Source organism: Pempheris klunzingeri, chromosome 1 (genome assembly GCF_042242105.1).
Source record: "Pempheris klunzingeri isolate RE-2024b chromosome 1, fPemKlu1.hap1, whole genome shotgun sequence".
NCBI lineage: Eukaryota > Metazoa > Chordata > Actinopteri > Acropomatiformes > Pempheridae > Pempheris > Pempheris klunzingeri.
Window position 1 is genome coordinate 6,660,960 of NC_092012.1, and position 20,126 is coordinate 6,681,085.

At 39.5% G+C, this 20,126-nt stretch overlaps 2 protein-coding genes across 9 annotated transcripts in view; both read right to left on the minus strand.

Moving 5' to 3' along the window:
• Nucleotides 1-615: 615 nt before the first annotated feature.
• LOC139203445 (sorting nexin-1-like) lies at nt 616-10,722 on the minus strand. The gene is made up of 15 exons (XM_070833195.1): nt 10,598-10,722; nt 9,403-9,553; nt 7,753-7,886; nt 7,556-7,622; nt 7,261-7,304; nt 7,002-7,143; nt 6,824-6,902; nt 6,150-6,225; nt 5,960-6,073; nt 5,265-5,358; nt 4,905-5,110; nt 4,184-4,327; nt 3,336-3,416; nt 2,024-2,095; nt 616-1,834 (listed from the first exon to the last, which is right to left on the minus strand). The coding sequence occupies exons 1-15, from the start codon at nt 10,715-10,717 to the stop codon at nt 1,784-1,786; spliced, it is 1,575 nt and encodes a 524-aa protein (XP_070689296.1). The 5' UTR covers nt 10,718-10,722; the 3' UTR covers nt 616-1,783.
• Nucleotides 10,723-13,765: 3,043 nt separating this feature from the next.
• neo1a (neogenin 1a) overlaps nt 13,766-20,126 on the minus strand; it is a 146,878-nt gene continuing 140,517 nt past the window's right edge. For 4 of the 8 annotated variants that reach the window (XM_070828394.1, XM_070828379.1, XM_070828363.1 and 1 more), the window contains exons 23-28: nt 19,863-20,107; nt 19,173-19,265; nt 18,556-18,726; nt 17,152-17,439; nt 16,687-16,826; nt 13,766-16,079 (exon numbers count right to left, since the gene is read on the minus strand). In XM_070828394.1, coding sequence (XP_070684495.1) covers nt 15,927-16,079; nt 16,687-16,826; nt 17,152-17,439; nt 18,556-18,726; nt 19,173-19,265; nt 19,863-20,107 — 1,090 coding nt within the window. In that variant the 3' untranslated portion in view covers nt 13,766-15,926. The other 4 variants (XM_070828409.1, XM_070828387.1, XM_070828370.1 and 1 more) reach the window with 3 other exon arrangements.

Consider the following 20,126-nt stretch of genomic DNA (forward strand, 5'->3'; position numbering starts at 1 on the left):
GACTTTGGAAACAGCAGTTGAACAAACTATCAAACCTTGAAGTTCATTTAGTTGCTGTTCTGGAGCTTTCAATCATATCGTATGAACGTCATCAGAGGTTTTAGTCTCAGAATTGCCAATGTTCAAATTCAACACATTCAAGGTATTTTAAGGACTGTAGTTGTTATAAAAATTGAGCATCAGTGTTCATTTAAATAATAAAAAAAGAGGATTTTAAGTGCAGAAAATTCCTAAATCATTATCCAACGATGAGCAGAGGATTTCAGATTTGATTTGAATGGGTTTGATACCAGTAGCTCTGCTTTAAGAGATTATACCCTGTGTCAGGAGTCCTGTATTATAGTGCCAGAGAATTTGAGTATAATATTGTATGTGGACCTGCTGTCACAGGGTTTTGGGAACAGTTTAGACAGTCTTTCTATAGAGTGAACAAAACACTGAGGTTCAGGTGTAGCTTTTAACCAACAGCACAACTTTAAAGTCATGGTTACCCTTTAAAATGTTTCTGAGCATTGGTCACAGAATGATCGCAATCACAATCTGGACTGAAGTAGGAAATCAAAAACAAAAGAATACCCAACAAAGCAAACAAGCACATGAAAACAGAGCCCAAAGCTTAATCAATCATATTTATTTTGTACATCTACCTGTATACCATTTCCAGGAAAATGTGTGTGCTAATGCAAAGTGGTTACAAAAATAAAGCACATTCTTACGCAAATATGACGTGACAGAAAAACTACACTTACAAATGCTGAATAAGAAAATAAGGGTCCGAATCACTTGAATGTCTGTGCCTTTAAACCAATTTATCAAAAAAATTGTATGGTTGCTAATAATATCAGACAGTAGTTGTATGATTCAAGTACTGTACATGTGTACATACATTGTCAATAGTCATTTACACAGGCAGTAAACAATCTCTGCAGTTCCAAATGAGCTCCTTTGGGCCTCAATCTCTAACACAAGAAATCCAAGTACTTAAAACTGGAAGAAATGGATTAATATAATAAACATGATTCTAACAAATACATCATCGTAGAAAATACCAACAAAGCAGTGAATGCATTTTCTCTGCTTGCACTCACTGTAACTTTACATTTCTGTTATATTTTGATATTTTGTATTTACTCTGACAAGCCCTTAACCTTGTCAAATCTGAGTTTTAATAGGATTTCTATTGTCTAATATGCATTGTGTGATACATAGAAACAATGTGCTAACACTCCTGGTAAATGACCTCAGTCATCAATAGTGGTATTTTTAATTTTTTTTTAAAAACAGCTTTTCAAACTGTACAATGCATTTTAGTGCATCAAAACATTAGCTGACATGCATCCATCGACATATGCTGTTAGAGACTGGAATGACTTACATACGTCTATCCTCTAATGTAAACTATAGACAATGTTATTCTAGGGCAGTACCTTCGTGTTAACACTTTAATATACCGATTTAAGCAAGAAACATAAATATATATCCCACTGATGACAGTGAGTTTACAAATACTACAGCCAGGTTAATCTCTGTTGGATTCCTGCTTTATACCATCTTTCAGTCAAGAATATAAACAGAAAATTATGCCAAAGAAATGTGTAAATTGTGTAAGTGTGGCAGCTTTATCAAAGAACTGTACAAAATAAGATAATCCACTATGAGTAAAAAGACAAAAGAGGGGGAAAAAAAATGGATGGAAGTTTCTTGTGTGTTCCTCTCAGTTCCTGGTCAAGAGGTAAAGTGTTCAAAAAAGGCAGTTGGGGTCTTCATAAAGTCTCCCTCCTCATTAAGCTATTGCCTTTGCCTCAGGCAGGAACGCCTCCCAAAACTTTATAAGCTGGAATACAATCAGAAGAATAGAAAGAAAGTTAAAATGTGCTGCAATAGTACACACTCAATGTATTTCAATAAATAGTAATTATAATCACCATTTAAAGGTCATTTTCATTAAAAAGAAACACTGTGGTAAAAATAAATTTACTAAAGTGCACATGTTGAATATAATATGTTATAGCTAAATGATTACCCGTTGTTGAGACTGCAGCATCGCCTCCAAATATTTGATAATCTGGCTCTTGAAGTCCTTGGTTTTTTCTTTCTGAAAAGACAAAAGTGTTGCCACGTCTCAATCTCTTTGCCAAAGGAAAAACCAGTTGTAAAAGTTTCTGGTAGAACTTCACCTTTTTTTCAGTGCACACCGAGAGAGGAAATAGTCTAAAGAACAACTTTAATGTGAGACAGCTTCTGTACTTCCAGGGTCATTCATGACACACATTAAAGCGATTTTTGAATAAGTTTAAAAATGTAAAATATGGTCATGTTGCAGATCATATTTATGTTTTATGACATGTAAGTGACACTATATTTGGTCTGTAAATAGGAAAATAATTTTAATATATATGTAGCCAGAAAAAGACCACAAGCACAACGACCTGTGTATCAGAGTTTGGCTTTTTCCTGACCTTGAAATCTGCTTTGCCTGTCTGTGTGGTATTTCGGTGCCCAGTGCAGAGCGGCACAGAGCAAGTTGTTGGTATTTTGGGTGGAGCGTGGGCCTAAAGCTGCTGTGATGAAGACTGCTTAAAGTCAAAACGCTATCAGGACATTAGTTGTTGCTCCTTATTAAAAGCTCTTGCCAGGGTTTGTGCAGAGGTTTAAGAGTCAAATTTAGAGTCAAATCTAAACCATAAGTTTCCTGACCCTCAAAAACGTTATCATCACATCTAACTGCTATTATAACAATTGTGAAAAATAAAAAGCTGAGTTCCTTTTTATATATTTTACCAGCTGTTCATATTAACTTTGATTGTTTTGACTAGGACTATTTAATGCTTGCTACGGTTTACATGAGTGATTATGTAGATGAAACACCAGATTATGTTGAAAAGCAAGCACATTTCAAGGAGTATATTCGAACTCAAGTCTTTTACCAAACCTTGAAAACATGACAAACCCTGTGACTTAATACAACCGTTTGCTCCTGATCTCATCTTTCCAGGTCCTGCCTCAGTGTGGGGAGACACCGATTTGAGCTTTAAGATGGCCGATGCACAGAGACTCCTTTACCACCATTTTAAATGTTCTTTATGTGCTTTATGGTGAGCCTGATGAAGGACACTGGCTGAAACGTGTTGGTCTCATGATAAAGTTGTTCTTTATACAAGTGCTAATGGAAAAGCCATACATGTCCAGAGGGTCACATAAACAGTGCAATTAAAAGTATCCACTTGAAATAAAAAAAAAAAAAAAGATCTTTCCCTGTTACTTTGAACCAAAGTAAGACAATAAAACAGGAAAACTTTTTTCTTTTTATATCAGTTATAAATAAATAGACATACCTCAAACCTGAGAACCTCCTTGCGCACAGTCATGCCAATCCTGTCGAAGTCTCTCTCATACTGAGTAACCCTCGCCTCCCACTGAGGACATGCAGGAGGAAAAGAAAAACAACTAACATATTATATCAAGTATTAATATACTGATACTTTGCTGCGTGTGATATAAAACATGACGTAGCCTTCTTTTAAATAATAAACAAATACATTTAAGCTGCTTATTCTGCTTTTCAGCTTCTGTACCTCCACCAGGGTCATTCATGACACACGTTAAATAGATTTAGATAGAAGTTTAAAAATATAAAATATGGTCATGTTGCAGGCAAATCATATACATATTTTATGACACATATAAGTGACACTATAATTGGTCCATAAATAGGAAAAGAAATGTTTTATTCCTGACATATATGTAGTCAGAAAAAAACCCACAGGCAAAACAACCTGTGTGTCAAAGTAGACAAAGATATTAAACGAAGACACATAAGCTGCTTATTCTGCAGGACTACAGACATTGGTTTCCTAAGGTGAGTTCTCCATATAGCTTCTTTGTCTGACCCAAAAACCAAAAGATATTCAAAGATATTCAATTTAGAATCACATTAAACCCAGAAAACCATCAAGTCTTCACATACGAGAAGATGTATTTTTTCCTATGAGAACACTCAGAACTATATGACTAACAAAACTTTACATGGAGGCCTTTTGCTGCCGGGTTCATTGTCATTTACTGCTAGTATGATCATGAGCTTGTAGTGTGTGAAATTCAAAACTACATGAAAGGATTTGACAACTGCGTTGAAGTCACGACTTTTGAGGCTTGTGTTCCATGTTGTCGCTGTGTCTGTTACCTCAGTGATCTCTTCTTTGGCCTGCTGTAGTTTATCTGGCTTGTTGGCCCACAGCAGCTTGGCCTCGGCCTCTCTCTTCTTCTGCAGTGTGCCCTGAGCCTCCTGCCATCGCTGCCACGCCCGCATGCGCTGGTCAAAACACCCCTGTGGACATCCAGTTCAGATTAGCTAACAATAGTAACACAACACCAGACCATCCCACTAACCAAACAGAGAACAGGGAGCCTGCTTGCAGTAAAATTGTGACTTAGCACAACGTTAAAGGTGATAGAGTTCCTTTGTTGCTCTCTTTATGTTGCTCTGACAAAATGCAGCGTTCAGAGCGACAGTTGCACATATTGTTGTGTCATTCAAAGCATTAAAAACGGCTCAACTGCTCATTTTTGTCAACTGACACTTGTTACAATTTCCTGATTTAAAATCACAATTTGTCCCTCACTAATGTACAGAGGATCCTGCCCCTTTCTCTTACTGCATTTGCTGTTTTATACATAATAATCAATGTAATGATGTAATGTGTAATGTGTAATGTGATGCAATGTAAATTTACAGTGGCTTTGAAAAATTCAAGACGTCTTTTTTTCTTTATTTCAGTCCTGGTATCACAACTGCTCAAGCTTTACTGTTCCAGAAGAAACTGCTACTGACGAATCTTCATCTCATCTCATCTCTACTTCTTCTAACCATACTGTAATTTACCATTCTGCAGCTGTGAGCTTACCCGCACAGCACCTAGCAGGCGAATGTAGTCGGCCAGCAGCTCCTCAAAGATGAAGAAGTCACTGGCTGCCTGCTCCTGATGCAGCTGCTCCATCTTGTCCTCCACCTCTGCCAGCTGGGACAGGGCCCGGGACAGGGCTGTGTTGTCCTCGGAGTTTCCCAACATGGCCATACTTTTGGCAAATACAGCCGTGTTCCCACACAGCTCTGGTTCGAAGGAGGGAACAGAGAGCTTATTCAGTTGACTTGTTTCACTCTAAAAAACCAGGCAGCTGGACTTTGCTCTTCTGTTTCCTCAGTTGTAACGATTTCAAAAAGATGGCAAAGCAAAGACAAGTAAAGAATGGAAGAGGTAGCTCACCCTTCCTGTGATTAACTAGGGAGTCGACCAAAGCGTGAAGCTTCCTCAACTGCTGCTCCTCATTCTCCAACTCATTGTGCTTGTCCTCAAACCACTGAAACACACAGAAAAATGTGAAAAATATCAAGAACAAACACAACAAAACAACCTCATCATGTCTATTAGGGCTGTAGCTGATGGTTATTTTCATTGTTGGTTAATCTGTAGATTATTTTCTCAATTAAATTGAATAGCTGGTCTATAAAATTATGTTCTCAAATGTCTTCTTTTGTCCCCAACCCAAAGGCATTCAGTTTACTGCGGTAGAGGAGAGAGGAAACCAGAAAATATTCACATTAACAAAGCTGGAATCAGAGAATTTAGATTTTTTTTTTTTTAACTACTCAAAAACAATTATCAGAATAACTCGCAGTTAATTTAAAAGTTGACAGTCAATTAATCGTTGCAGCGCTTGTGTCTAGAAAGGCAGACCTGTTGTTATGATTTACAGTAAGGCAGTGACAACACCGTATCCCCATTCCTACTTCTGGACACTCATTTCACCATTGTTTCAATTTTCTGGTGCCTTCTCTGATCAATCAGGGTTTATCTGACAATGGATTTTTTCAATTCAATGGCAATATTTTGAAATGTTTTTCCATATGCAGGCCACATGTGCAACAGTTTGTAAAACACTTCATCCAGAGCTCCCTTACAGTGTCAGACTCATTCATCTTGATGGTCATCTTGTTGACAGCATCTGATGCCTTATTGATCATTTTGAGGAAGCCAGCTCCACTCAGCGCCTGAGTGTTCACCGCTCTGGGTAGCTGAAAACACACACACATGAAGTTATCATCCAGCTTATTGCAACTAGAAAATCTTTATATATGCTAAAATACCTACCTCTTCTCTCTCCAAGAACTCACGGACATCAGGATCTTGTAGTAATGATGGGTGAGACACTACTCTCTGAAGATACCTACAAAAAAAACATAAGGAGTAAAATATAAAACATGCACACACAGACATAGGCATAGGACGAATCTGCAAGCTCAGGTTTTATTTGTTCCGTCCCCTTTTGACAGATATTCAGCTGATCTGGTCCGAGTCGCACCAATCACAACCTTTTATCTAATATGGGGGGGCTTGATATGGTTTGATGAGATGACTGACAGGGGAGCACCATCAAGGCATTTTCATAAACAACCAAAAAGGCTGCAGCTGCCGATGTGGAACGATCTGTTGATTTTGGTCAGTATTAAAAGAAGTCGACAGCATATTTTCCCTAAAAGAGGAACAAACAACTGCGCTTGGAGTTTTGGTTGAGAAGAAAGAAAGATGTGCTTGTTGTGCTTCCAGAACGATTTGTTGTTCTGATTGTCCACTTCTATACAGTGGTATTTTGGTCTGTGTCCCTTGATAATGCCCTTTGGAAATCAAAAATTAACTGGGAGACTATACCTTTGCAAATTAGTCTGTTACTGCCAGGCTATAAACTTTTTAAAAAATGGCCAAGTATGAATATTACATATCATCTCCTTAATAATGTCGCTGTTTAAAAATGTATGGATCCTTGCCTCTCCAGAGCTGCTCTTCTTCTCTCCACGAACTCCACCGATGACGGGTCGTCCATTCCCACCTTCACTTTAGTCATCCCTGTTGGTCCAAATGACAATGTCACAAAAGGGAAACAGAAAAGGGCAAAAATACATTAAAAAAAAAAAAAAAAAAGAAGAAGAAGACCTGGGCACCCACCTACGACACTTTTCTCAGGTGGTGGTGGAATGATGCAGCCATGGAGCGACTGCTTGACAGACAGCTTCTCATACAGACCCAGAAAGTCACTATAACGCCTCCTCACAGAGAAGACTTTACTCCTGAACATTGCCAAGGAAGTCTAAAAGTAGACAGGGACAGTAACTAGAAAGGCACATAACTTAAAAAAGTTCATACTTAGACACAATAGTGAAGATTTAGATATATTAGCAGTTTTAACGCTAGCTTTACTACAGACCCTGGTGGATACTTTGTAGGCCACATATGCATTCATGCCATCTCCTGGAAAGACACAAACATTGGAGGTTTATTGAAGAGGAGCATTACTTAGATTTTAGACTAAAATCAAAATGTGTCAGAAGAATTCAGGGCGCTAAAATTAGCTATAACCATAAAAGCTAACTATTCAGTGTCATAATTATCCAGCTTCTATCCAAATAATAACATCTGAATGAACTAGAAATTGTGCATTGTCACACACTATATCATAGTTTTAACAAATGGACAATATGACAAAAAAAAAAGAGACTGACCAACTTTCTCAGGGTTGGTAACAGCAACATCCACATCAAAACTGTCCTTAGCCTCTTCCTCCTCCAACTGTAGTTAATGAGAAGAACATAACTCTGAACATTTGGCTGTGACGGACAGATTACTTGGTGATTACAGAGTAGGCAATTAATTGTTTCCGAATTCCAGTGGAGCTCAGCCCAATATATCTGTTCTATACCTGTTCCAACGAGGTGGGCTGCATGGCTGCAGGGCTCTGAGTGTACGAGGAGGCAGGACGAGGGCCGGAGGAGGCTGAGAGCTCCTTCCGAGCGGAGCTGCCAGGCTTGTCCGTGCTCAGCTCCACATGTGCCTCTGAGGAAATAAAACACTTTTGTGTTGATCTCTTCATCCAAAAAAGGAAAGAAAAGAAAATACAATGACTCACACACTGTCATACAATACAACACACCTGCTCTGTCAAACAGTGCACTGGCACTTTGGCAAATATAACTTGTCTGTAGAGAAGCTAATGTTTACATGTACATGACTAATGCATTTTGACTATATTACAACTTTATTACCAATAAATGATGAGTATGAGACGGCATACAGATTAATCTGTACACAATGCCATTTGACAAAACTTTATTTTTTTACCTCCATAGATCTGGGTGGGAAATTGTACTTTGTCAGCTAATTCTTCGTTTTATCCCTTTTAAACTCCCACTGGCTACGGACCAGATGACAACAAGATTTCAGACTTGGTAACTAGAGCTGGGTATGAAACCACAGTACTTCTGGGTAAAGAGGATTTAAAAAGAGCAAAGTTCTGGAAAGTAGTATTGAATTCTTGGTCAGATTGTTTACTTATTGTGACCTGAGCTCTATCACAATGTCCACAATTACAAGTAATATAAAACCTGTTTTCTCTTATGAGTAGTGAATGTGTGAGTGTCTGTCTGTCTGTCTGTTTGGTGGAGGTTTGTCTTTTGAATGGTGAGTGGATTTTTTTCCTTTTCTTTTAATTCTCTTTTCATGGTGTTGCCCTGGTACTGTATTCTTTCTACATGTCAGGGTGCAAAACATTTACATGCCTCGTCTATTTTTTTTTTTCATGTTAGTTTGATTTAAATCATATTTTGCTAGTATCTTAGTTTTAGACCCCAATTTCATCTTATAGTGTGGAAATGGGTGCAAGTGAGGGGAATCCAACAGTTGGTGCCAATTTGATGCTTCAGTGTGATCTCTTGCCGTCATTTAACAACAAGTCAAACACCTCAGTGTATCGGTATTCTTACTTTACTAACTCCACAGACACTCAAGAAAAAAACTATGAGGTCCAAACACTGGATGCCATATTTTCCACAATGCAACTCAAAAACACCTTTAATTAGACTTCCTCTGCCTAGTAAATGCTACGTCATGAATTTCCACAGCCAGTGTTTGTAGCGCTGGCCTCCTTCTACGTTTGCAGTCTCCAAGCTAGAACTAAAACTTTTATTCAATTAGTTCTAAAATGTTAAGATTTTCTGCTTTTCTCTGTTTGATATCCTCATGAACTAAACGTCTGACAACAAGTAATTTGCACAAGCCACTTTAAACTGTAGGATTTTGGTTGGTTTGAAGACTGAAAAACAACAATTATTACAGATTTAATCGATGATAAAATCGCAGTTTGGTCAGCATCATGACTAGTAAATTGAACTTGATGCGTAAAATCAGTGGAATGCTTCTATAAAATCTGCATTAAAATTGCCTCGCATGACCTACACTAAAAAATAGACCATCTCATAAGACCTAAAATTCAATTTATGGGCTGTAAGCATTGCCATGGAAAACTGGGAAGAGAAGTTCAAAAGAGACATTGTTCGTAGAAATGTCTCCTAACCAGCAAACAGGTCGTTGTCATCGTCTGAGTGAACTCCGTTGGATTTGGCAGTTTTCCTGCTGTCCTCCTCTTCCTCGCTGAACAGATCTGGAGGTTCTTCATTGACACAGTCCGGCTGAGAAACGCCTCGGCTGACAGCTACAGGGGTAGTCTGCAGACAGGAAGGACGCCAGTTTGTTACGAGCCACAGAAACACCAAGAGAAGGATGAAATCAGAGGGGTCGTTAGTCTCATGACTGCTTTGATAGATAAGCAGCGGTGGGATGTAACTAATTATATTCACTTCAGTGCAATACTTATGCACAAATTTAAACTAGCTGTATTTCATTTGAGACTTTTCAAGTTTCTTTCTAATTCCACTCCACAACATTTCAGAGGAAATTATACTTTTTACTTCACAATTATTTGACAGCTTTATCTACATAACAAATGACCAAAGGCCAGAATGTGAAGGTGCCACTTAGGGCTCTGGATAATTGTGACAGCATTTCTCACCACTCACAGATTTCTTTTAAAAAAACAATCAGTCGATTAATGGCGAATATAATGAGCCGATTCATCCATAATGGAAATAATCAAAAGTTGCTGACCCTTTACTTTAATGCATGTGTGGTAATAATCTAATGATATTAAAATAATCACAGGGGACATTTTCCTTCATGAGGTACTTTTATTTTTTCTACTTTATGATTATATTCACATACTTCTACTTAAGCAGCATTTTCAGTCCTGGACCTATACTTGTAACAGAGTATTTTCCAGTATAGTATTTGTATTTTTACTTTAATAAAGCACTTAAATACTGTACATAAGTAAGAATGAAACAGTGGCTGGGTGCGGTCATGTGAGCTGGAAGTTGGCAGAGATAAACTAACGAAAAATACAAATACGAGCCAAACACTGAAACAGGAGCATGTTTGAATTAACATTTAAGCACCAGAACAGGCCTTTAAAAAGCCAAAAACTGGGCCAAAACCTACTAGTTAAGGGTCAGAACTAACTCCGGCTGAGTTTATGAACCAATTTCGTTGTTTTTATACATAATCCGACCAAATTTCTCGCCTCTCTGTCAGTTGGTTCCAGTTTTTTGGGCTGCCATGAATGCAGGTCAGATCAGATAAAGGGGCTGACTTACTGGCTCGGTTACTTCGTGCTGATTAAACCACAAATTGACGAGAATCGGCTGTAAACTTACGTTATTGACGAAAATGTCCTCTCCCTCGTCGCTGTCTCCATCTGCCATGTCAGTCAGTCCAGCTCCTGGCTCCTCAGAGGCGGGGAAAGGAGGGGGATTCCGATCCGAGCTGGCCGCCATATTCCGTGTTGTGAGAGGGACTGACGTAGGCGGAAGTGAAGGAGCGAGAAAGGTGACAGTGAACGGCTGCAGCGACACCTGCTGGCCGCCGGGTAACATGGCAGAGCGAAGACGACCTATTATACACAATCTTAAGGGATAAAAGAGACTTTATTTATCCCACACCGGGAAAAGTCACTTGTTACAGCAACAGAGAAGACAGAGAAGGTGCTGAAACAAAATGTCAGTAACAGAAGTAGTGCAAAAACAAGGGATATAAACAAATGAGTAGTGACAAAGTGCAGCATCTATAGGCAGAAGGCAAATAAAGGACCAAAACTTTCTCACTTTTGGTGCGGAGAAGGCTTTGGACAAGAATTTACAGCTCCATATAGGGAAATATTGTTGGAAAAATTATTGTAAAATTGTACTTACTTTCTTTAGTTTAAGGATTGTGCTGGGGACTGATTTGAAACTGAGGGTCTGAGGCGTCTTTAAATCATCTCTCAAAAGAACATAAGCTTTCCTGGATCAACCATGTAACATGTATAAATAAAGTTTATTATCACTCTTACTATCAGACCCCTGGCCTCAGTATTTCTCAACTTTAGCTCTGGGTTTGGTGAGAAAAATCATGTACATGAGTATAATTCTCATTTGATATCATTTTAATTATTTGCTGCTTCATATTTATTCACCACTACATTTTACGGGAAAATATTCTAGTCTCATCTCAAAACTGAATTACTGACCTGGAAAAGAATCAAACTGCCCCGGGACAACTTGAGTGTCGGGGGCCCAGGTTCACTGTTTGGCAGTTATTATAGTTATTATATTTATTATTATTATCATAGTTGGTGATTTTATTAGGCTGAGTGCAGATTTGTTTGGTAACATGTCAGCCAGGTTCCAGACCTCTGAATCCTCAAACACATCCCAGAATTGTCCAGTTTACTGTCTTTCCTCTACTCATACGTTTATTATTACAATTAAGTCTCCCTTATTTCTTATGCGTCTATAGCCTCACATTTTAATTTATGCTGTAGTTCTACTTACTTTTTCTTCTGCTCCATCCATATTTGTATCTTTATTTGGTTTTGTCTGCTGCTGCTGTAAAACCTATTTATCTTCATAGGAATTAATACAGTGTGTTTTTTTTTTCAGAAAAATCTCTGTAAGGTTTGGATCATCACCGATTAAGGCAAGGTCATGTTTTTCTTTTCAATCATCTTAATAATGTAGGCATAACACATGTGTAGGTTGGTTTGTGCTCGTATGAGATCATTAAGAAAACCTTCAGTGTTTGTTAGTTGAGGTCAAACCTGTTTTGATGAGCTCATTTTCAAAAGGAGCAGATCAGCAAGAAAAGGTTAATTATTTCATGTATGTATGCTTTTATGTTTCAGCTTTTATACCTTTCGTTTGGCTGTAGAGATTTCTGTTTTCTGAACTTAGAGCACCTGTGAACCAGTAAAATGTGAATTGAATTTAAATGTAGGAATGAGGAATAAGACTTAACTATCTGTTTGTATTAGCAGAGTTCCAGGTCAATCTAAAGTTTTAAAGCACTGCAAATACAGTCCAGTATGTTTCATTTTACAACTAATGTCCAAATGTATGAGTTATTGACTTCCTTTGCCTTCCCTTCATTTACAGATGGAGTCGGTTTCTCTGCAACTTACCTGAAGTGGACAGAAGAACTTGTCTGAATCTACAGAAGTTTTTCCCACATATCATCTGGATTATTTACCGTTCGTTCTTCTCCTTGGCGGTAGCTTGGTGAAATGCTTGAAAGAGGCAGATCCACTGAGTGCAAGTCGTTGAGCCTCAAAATGCAGCAAGAGTCGGCTGCAACAGCGGAGTCAAAATGCTGGTGAGACTTTTCCGTTTCGCTTCTCACAGTATGAGGTGAAGGTATCGCACAATCATATACTTTCACATTTCTGTGAAGATAGTGCACAGCAACACACCGATGTTTAGGCTGGCAGAGAGTCTTAATTTAAGGGTTTTTTCTTCAGCAAAAACATTAAAGCCCCTTCTGTAAAACACACTCACATGACCAAAGTCTCCAAATATATCCAGATTTGATCAGATTATTATCTTAATGTGAACTGAGAGGTAGAAACTCACTTCACATTTAAAGCATTTCCAGCACTCTTCATTTACTTCAACTCATTCGTCTGCCTTGGTGCATGTCAGCGTTTTTAAATGTCAGGGTTTACCCAAATGTGTTGTAACATCACACCGCACTTCTCAGCTACATCAACAGAACTTGAAATCAACGCCAACTCGCAGCCAAATGCTGAGTGAGTCAGTTCCATCAGCCGCTCGGGCAGGAAGCCAGTTTTTAATCCAGTCCGACATGACTACGATAAGAAATCTGATCAAGCATTTACTGGTTGACAAAACCCGTCACCTTCGTGCTTCAGTGCTTATGAGCCCAAGAGGAGGTTAGTCAGTCAATGTGAGAGTGGGCTAGAAAAACTTACAAAAGATAAAGTGAGACGACTAATTCAGCTGTAATGACATGATAAACAACTATTACAAAACTATATACAGAATGTGTGAGTCAAATTATGACTCAAATTGAATTGAGTCTATCTGGGATGCACCGTGTGTGAACAAAAGAGGCTTCAATTCTTTTACCACATGAAAAACCCTAAAAGTGAGAGTTGTCCATCGGTAAGGTTTCACATTTGAGGTAACTGGTTGTTTTAAACCAAACCTAAAGAGACAATCCTTGACTTGAGTGCTTCATGAACAATTCTTTTCTTTACTGAATAGACTGGTGATATTCTCTCAGTCAGTTAATTATTGGTTTGATCTATAAAACATCAGGAAATAGTTTAAATGTTTTTGTCCAACTATTGTCCCAATATATTAACTTTAATATAATAGATCATAGAAAGATTGACAAGTTTGACTGAGCGGTTGATCATTATATAATAACCTATTTCTGTAAACTTCAATGATCAATAAATGCCACGTTAACACCTGATGGGCATCCTGATCATGACGGAAAGAAGACGAGCAGAAACATTTACTTTGTTAGTATTCATAATAGTTTGTATACACAATGTATAGGAGCACCAATAAAAAAACATCTTTTTTTCCAAACCTTTTTTCAACATTTTTTAAAAAGCCACAGATTTTTTTTCTACAGAAAGCAAAGAAAGCTCTGTACATGAACAAGCAACAACAGAATTCCTCATCATGAGCTGCGAAGTAAACAACCCGGCTGCTCAAATTCATATCATCTCTGAAGCAAAAAAATAAACATAAAAAACAAGACCAGCTGCCTGCTGCTTACCTAGGACACTACGTTACACAAACAGCTTTTGATATTTAAAACACAAGATATGTAAGAAATGTACTTTTCAAAAATTGTGAAAAAGTGCAATACAGGTTCAACTGTTTACAACTCAATAGATTATTTCCCAAATGGAGTCCGGTCCTTTTTCTCCCCCCTTTGTTTTCAATCATTTTTTCCCCCCCCAAGACTTGTTCCTCATTTGTATCCATAGTTAAAATCTCTTACAGTTATATTGACATTCATGATGATGTACATTTATGAGAAACATGGTATTCACAAAAGTAGAGCAAATTACTATGATTGCAAATGACAAATTTCTTTGGGTAAGAGGGTAATGAAAAACTAGTTTCTTAGATGAACTTTTTTTGTCCTTTTTACATCGGATTCTTTTTTTTTTTCTTCATACAAAAACTACCATGTAAAAAAAAATCTGGGAGTCCCATTCAAAAGGCCAACATCTTTGCATCTTAGAGAAGATTTGTAAAAGAACCAGGGCATTTGATGAAGAACAGCAGGAAAATACAGCAAACTCACTCCGCTGTGGGAAAATGCACACATGGTTTAGCAGTACAGACGTCTGAAACCAAATATTGGTTTTTTGGAAACGACACACACATTCGATTGAACTTTTTGTATAAAAGATATCTCGTCTGTTGTGATTGATTGATCGGGTGCCATGTGAGGGTTTTTTTTTTTTTTTCATTTTTTATTCTAAGTAGGGGTGGGGGTCAGCGCCCTGAGTCCTAAGTACCCCTGACCTGTGAGGAGATACTGTCAAGTCCCACAGAACTATATAGAAACTGCCACGGCAGCGAGCGACAGCACAACTCCGAGCGACATCCGCGGAGAGCCGAGACGCCTCGACTGTCCTACATACAAACACGTTGGTAAGGCTTTTAAAACGGAGCTCCCACAACAAACAGAAGACTGAAAAAGAAGACGTTTTAATGTACAAAGCGGGCAACACAATGCCAGAGAAGAATGTACTGTAGAAACACATCCGGCTTCTCTCCCCTTTTGATATAAAAACTGAGCTTCAGGACTCATTTGTAATCCCACTTTCATCCCAAATAATAATAATAATAATAATAATAATAATGATAATGAAATATGGGAAACATCAGAAGAATGAGGCAGTTTAAAAAAACAACACAACATATGTACATGTTTATAAGGATATGTGTGTAAAAAAATAATACAATAACATAGAAAATAATAAAAAGTCATGGCACAATATATGACACAAGGGGGTAAAAACCAAAAAAAAGGACCACGTTTATGAGTGATGTAGGTTTGTAAAGGGGGGGCTGATATCCAATGTTCACTTCACTGAGACGGCCCAATAGATATACAAAATGCACAAAGAAAACACTAATCAAACAAACACTGTGTGTAGACTGCGCCGCATGAGCACCAACATCAAAACCAGCATATTTTTGGACTTTCTCCTTTTGACTTGACATTGAATCAACCGTTTCTCGTCTCGTCTTGAGTGAGCGTTTGCAACAAACAAAAACCTACCATACGTATTTTTGCTGAGGAAAAAATTCACAATCTTCCGGTTGAAAGCGACCAATGTTTTTAAGTTCATTGTCTCTGAGAATGGTTCTTCATAAAAAGATGAAGTGTGTCACTTTTTCTTCCCTCTCATGGCAATCTCCTTCCTGAGACTGAGCAAGGTAAGCCGAAAAAAGTTCCTAAGTTTCAGTCTGGAGTTTGTTTTTTTTCTCTGCAGGGGGACATGAGAGTTTTCTTGGGCACAAGAAGATATTTTGTGTCCAGCAGCCTCTGGCTCCCAAGGTTTGTGTTTGGGTGTGTTTGACTTTAGATTGTGTGTCTTTCAGTGTGTGTGTGTATGTGTGTAAGTGTGTGTGACAGAGCAAGTGTGTCTGCGTGTGTATAGGGGTGTGTGCATGCTCATGGCGCTGTGGTGATGGCGTTCAGGTCCTTCATCAGGCCCTCGAGGTGGGCCATCTCCTCGGTCAGCTCGTCGGGCTCGTAGCTCTGAGGGAGAGGAACAGGGTTACTGCGAGGGGCGGGGGAGGGGCAAGGGGGGAGGGAGGCAAGCACCTGGAGGGTGGGAGGGAGGAGAAGAGAGGAGAGGAGAGGGAAGGAGAGGAGGAGAGGGTCAGTCAGGGATCTTTCACAGAGGACAGGGGGAGTCGTATGGGTGGGGTGAGGCGAGCTGGGGGATGGGTCAATGGGACTGAAGCGCCGTAAAACAAAAACAAAAAGAGGCGGCAGACAAAAGCAAAACATCCAGAACCAAAGAGAAGCCCATGTCAACAGGTGGTCAACAGCCAATCAAGGATTAGGATATGGAGAGAAGGTTCAATGGGAAAAATTATATCATTCCAGTTATGGGTTTTGTTAAGATGTTGTTAAATGAATTGGTCAAAACGCAGCCGACAACGCCACAAAAATGGTGAGATTGAAGTTGGAAAGAATAAAAAGAGAGAAAGAACAAATAGAAAATGTGGTTAAAACCAATGTCAAGTCTAAACTTAACTGTATAAACCAGTGCCCAAAGAAAACCTGACATGGAATTGGAAGGAATGTGTGACTGGTATAATTTTAAAAAGACAAGACTGGATAAATATTACATATTCAACACCATGCAGCCTGGCAAAAACAGGCTGCATCTCTACAAGCTGCCAGTGTGGGGCGCTATACTCACGCTGTCTACATCTTCCAGCATTTTGCTGGTCTCTGGCACATCAGGGGGGGCGTTGGGCACAGTGACTATCATCGGTGTTCGTGTCCTTCCTAGTGTTCCAATAGAAGCTGTTTTAACAACATGGGGGTGAGTAGGAGGCCCTGAATGCAACACAAACACACAGCAGTCATTGAAAGCACCAAATGGTCCTTCCTAGGACGAAGAACTGAAGTCACATTGAAAGGCACCAATTTCTCCTGTTTGAGTAACATTTGTTAAAACCTACAGCAAGTCTAAGAATCTGTTTTGCCTTTTTCAGAAGTGAAAGTTCTAATCTGTATAATTTGTGCCCTGTCTCTGCCCGGTCACAGCCTGAACAGCTTGGATGACAGTAGGCAGTCTTGTAGTCTGGTCTGATCTGATCTGATCTGACCTGAGCTTAGCCGTGTGTGTGTTTGATGTGAGTGTGTGTGTGTTTCGGCTCACCGGTCTGAGCCAGCAGGGGAGTGCTGGGCAGGGCAGGCGACTCGTATGATGGATGGCTGGTCGATGGGATTGCAGGTACGGCGAAGCTCTTGAGTGGGTGGGCGTGGGCGTGGGGGTGGGCCGAGCGGTGGGGGGGCAGGTTGCTGGAGTAGCTGGGCTCCTCCTCTGTGGTGGTGGAGCCGTGGTAGCTGCCCTCAGGGTCGACCATGATCTCCGAGGGGCAGGACACCTGGGAGGAGGCGGTGGCTGGAGGGAGGGGCTCCGAACTGGGGGTATTCCTCACCGACTCTGCAGAGGGGTCAGGGGGGGTTAAGGAGAGACAATGATGGGTTTACAGGCTTACAGGGATGTCCAATCAGCTTCATACCCTCTTTATACATAGTTTAAGAACTTCTTATCTAATGGACTGTATTACAGATGATTATGTTCATCTTTCTAATAGTAGGAAACTTCCAATGCTTACAATATTTTTTAAAGATTTCTTACAAGGCACAATGCACTAAAGCAAAAATGATTGGTCAATAACTGACTCACAGAGAGTGCAAGTAAGTTTTTTAAGCTAAAATGCCCCAAAAAATTATTGATTTCAGCTTCTCAAGTGAGAATATTTTCAATCTTTGAATTTTCATTCAAATATGTCAACAATTTTCTTTATTTTCACACATTGTTTCAACCAAATTCAATTGATCGAGATGACAAAAATAATTATTAGTTGCATCCCTAAAATGCACATATATATATATATATATATATATATATATATATATATATATATATATTCTGTCTCCCTGGTCCATCAAACTAGTTTAGGGGGAAATGATCACCATCACTGTCATTCCTTAGTTGACACTGATAGCACTCATGACTTGCCATAATATTCCCTCATCAGTAGCCGCACTGTTAGAAAGGTGAAAATGTAGTTCTCATCAGTTTAATTCATGCAGGGGTCAAACAATCTGGGGGGAAACAGACATGACAAGGCTGTTTCCCCTCTTGTCAGTGATCAAAAATAATTCTATGAAATTAGTGACAAATATCTACAACATATTTACATTGAAAATGTTCTCATAATATAAAATGTATATTGATGCACATTTTATAAAGGCGTTCTTGTTACAGAAAAATTAAAAAGCAAATGTTAAAATTCACAAAGCTGCAACGAGCAACTATTCTGTTTACATTATAAATTACAAAATGATCAAGCAACAATCAAAACAATATTCGGAAGGCAGGGAGGTCAGAGAAGAGTGGGTAGCAACACTTTGGAAAACTAAAATATGAAAGTAGCATGATGGCAGCTGCATGTGAATGGATGAGCAAATGAGAAATCAATGAGTGAAGATGACCCAGTCGCACAGCCCTGTCCACCTTTGTCCTGCTGTCCAGCAGGTGGCAGTGTCTCACCTGTAGAGTCCACCCTGTCTAGATGGGAGATGGGGGTGGCGCAGGCATGAGGGCGTGGGTGCCCGCTGCCCTGGTGGTAGAGGTAGCTGCGTGTCGGTGACGCCAGGCTGCCCATGTGATAATGGTGGTGATGGTTATCAAGGGAATGGATGGGGTGAGCACTAATCACGGCTGTGAATGGAAATGAACATGGATACACATACACAGACAAAGACAAGCACACATACACAGACACACATAAAAACAGGACAAGATGTTTAACCACCTGTAATAATGATGAAGGATGTGGAAGTATTGCTGGTGAGACATACACACATGCAGTTTCCTGAAATAAACACACTTCAGTTTTCTCTCTGCCCGTCACTCCTCGAGGAAGGAAGAAATTCAGAGAGAAACAAAACTATAAAAATGAACATTTTGTGGGAAGAATGAAATGGACATGTTCTCTTGATTAGACAAATGATAACATGAGTCAGATTTGGCAAATGGCAATTTGTTTAAAAAAGTCTTTGTGCTCTAATTTCCAAATCAAGAGTTCCCACATTGACCGCCAATTATGTGTAGATTACAACAAGCTCGCTTATCAAACACACACGCTCTCAAACACACACACTTACGCTGAGGTGGCTGTGCATCAAAAGGCATCATCATTTTAGGCCTCATCCCTCGCCGGCCTGCTAGTGTAGACATGCTGTCCTCTGAATCGTGGCCTAAAACGTACGGTGGAAACCAGCCAATCAGAAAGAGCTGCTACTCTACCGTTTATTTTAGTGAATGATCCATCTGTAAACCTCAGGATCAGTTTTATATCAGTGGGTTTTGTTTGCATTTCTAGATATGATCATCACACTCGCATTCCTTTGTTATGAACTAACTATAATGAGTGGATTTACTGTACTTGCAGAAAGTTGTAGAATTGGCAGTGTGTGCTTGCAGCACTGCAGTCATGATGAGTAATGGGCATAATGTATGAAGAGCATGAAATGTTTTGCATGATAATCTCAGAAAAAAACCACAGCGAGCACAAGTGTTGACTTGTGAAACAAAAACACCACCAAATTCTCCCAGACTCCTCCAGTGGCGCTCCTGAAAGCAAACCTGAGGGTATTAGCACATTTCCTGCCTAAAAAAACCAACTGTTTTCTTAGTCAAGACCCCAAAAATGTACTTTCCTGTCTGCCAGCCAAACTCAAGAAGTTTGCTCAGAGTTATTATGCATGTATGCTCAGGCAGCAGGGGTGAAATTTCACTTTGATCTCTTTCCCATAACATCAAATTTTAAGTCTTCCCCCTTGGGCAAGACTGACCACGGTAGGAGTTGCGCCGCTGCTGCAGGTGGGGGTTGTTGTCCAGCCCGCTGTCAGCCGGCGTGATGTCCTGCGAGGTGCGGGGAATGGGTGTTTCGGTCATGACTGGGTTGGGGTCTGGCGACTTGTCCATGGGCTTGAGTTCCAGCCTCTCGTGGTGAATCCAAAGATCAGGTGGCTTCAGATCTTTGGAGTTTCCCTTGTATTTATGGGAGCCGTTTGAGGACTTTGAGGCAGCCCGCTTCCTGCAGGAGAGAATGCAGA

Coding starts and splice junctions, on each gene's coding strand:
- LOC139203445 (XM_070833195.1), bottom strand. CDS start 10,717: ATGGCGGCCAGCTCGGATCGGAATCCCCCTCCTTTCCCCGCCTCTGAG. Junction 5,111..5,264: donor CCTAGTTAATCACAGGAAGG/GTGAGCTACCTC, acceptor CCTTCGAACCAG/AGCTGTGTGGGAACACGGCT. Junction 4,328..4,904: donor GCCTGCTAGGTGCTGTGCGG/GTAAGCTCACAG, acceptor GGATGTCCACAG/GGGTGTTTTGACCAGCGCAT.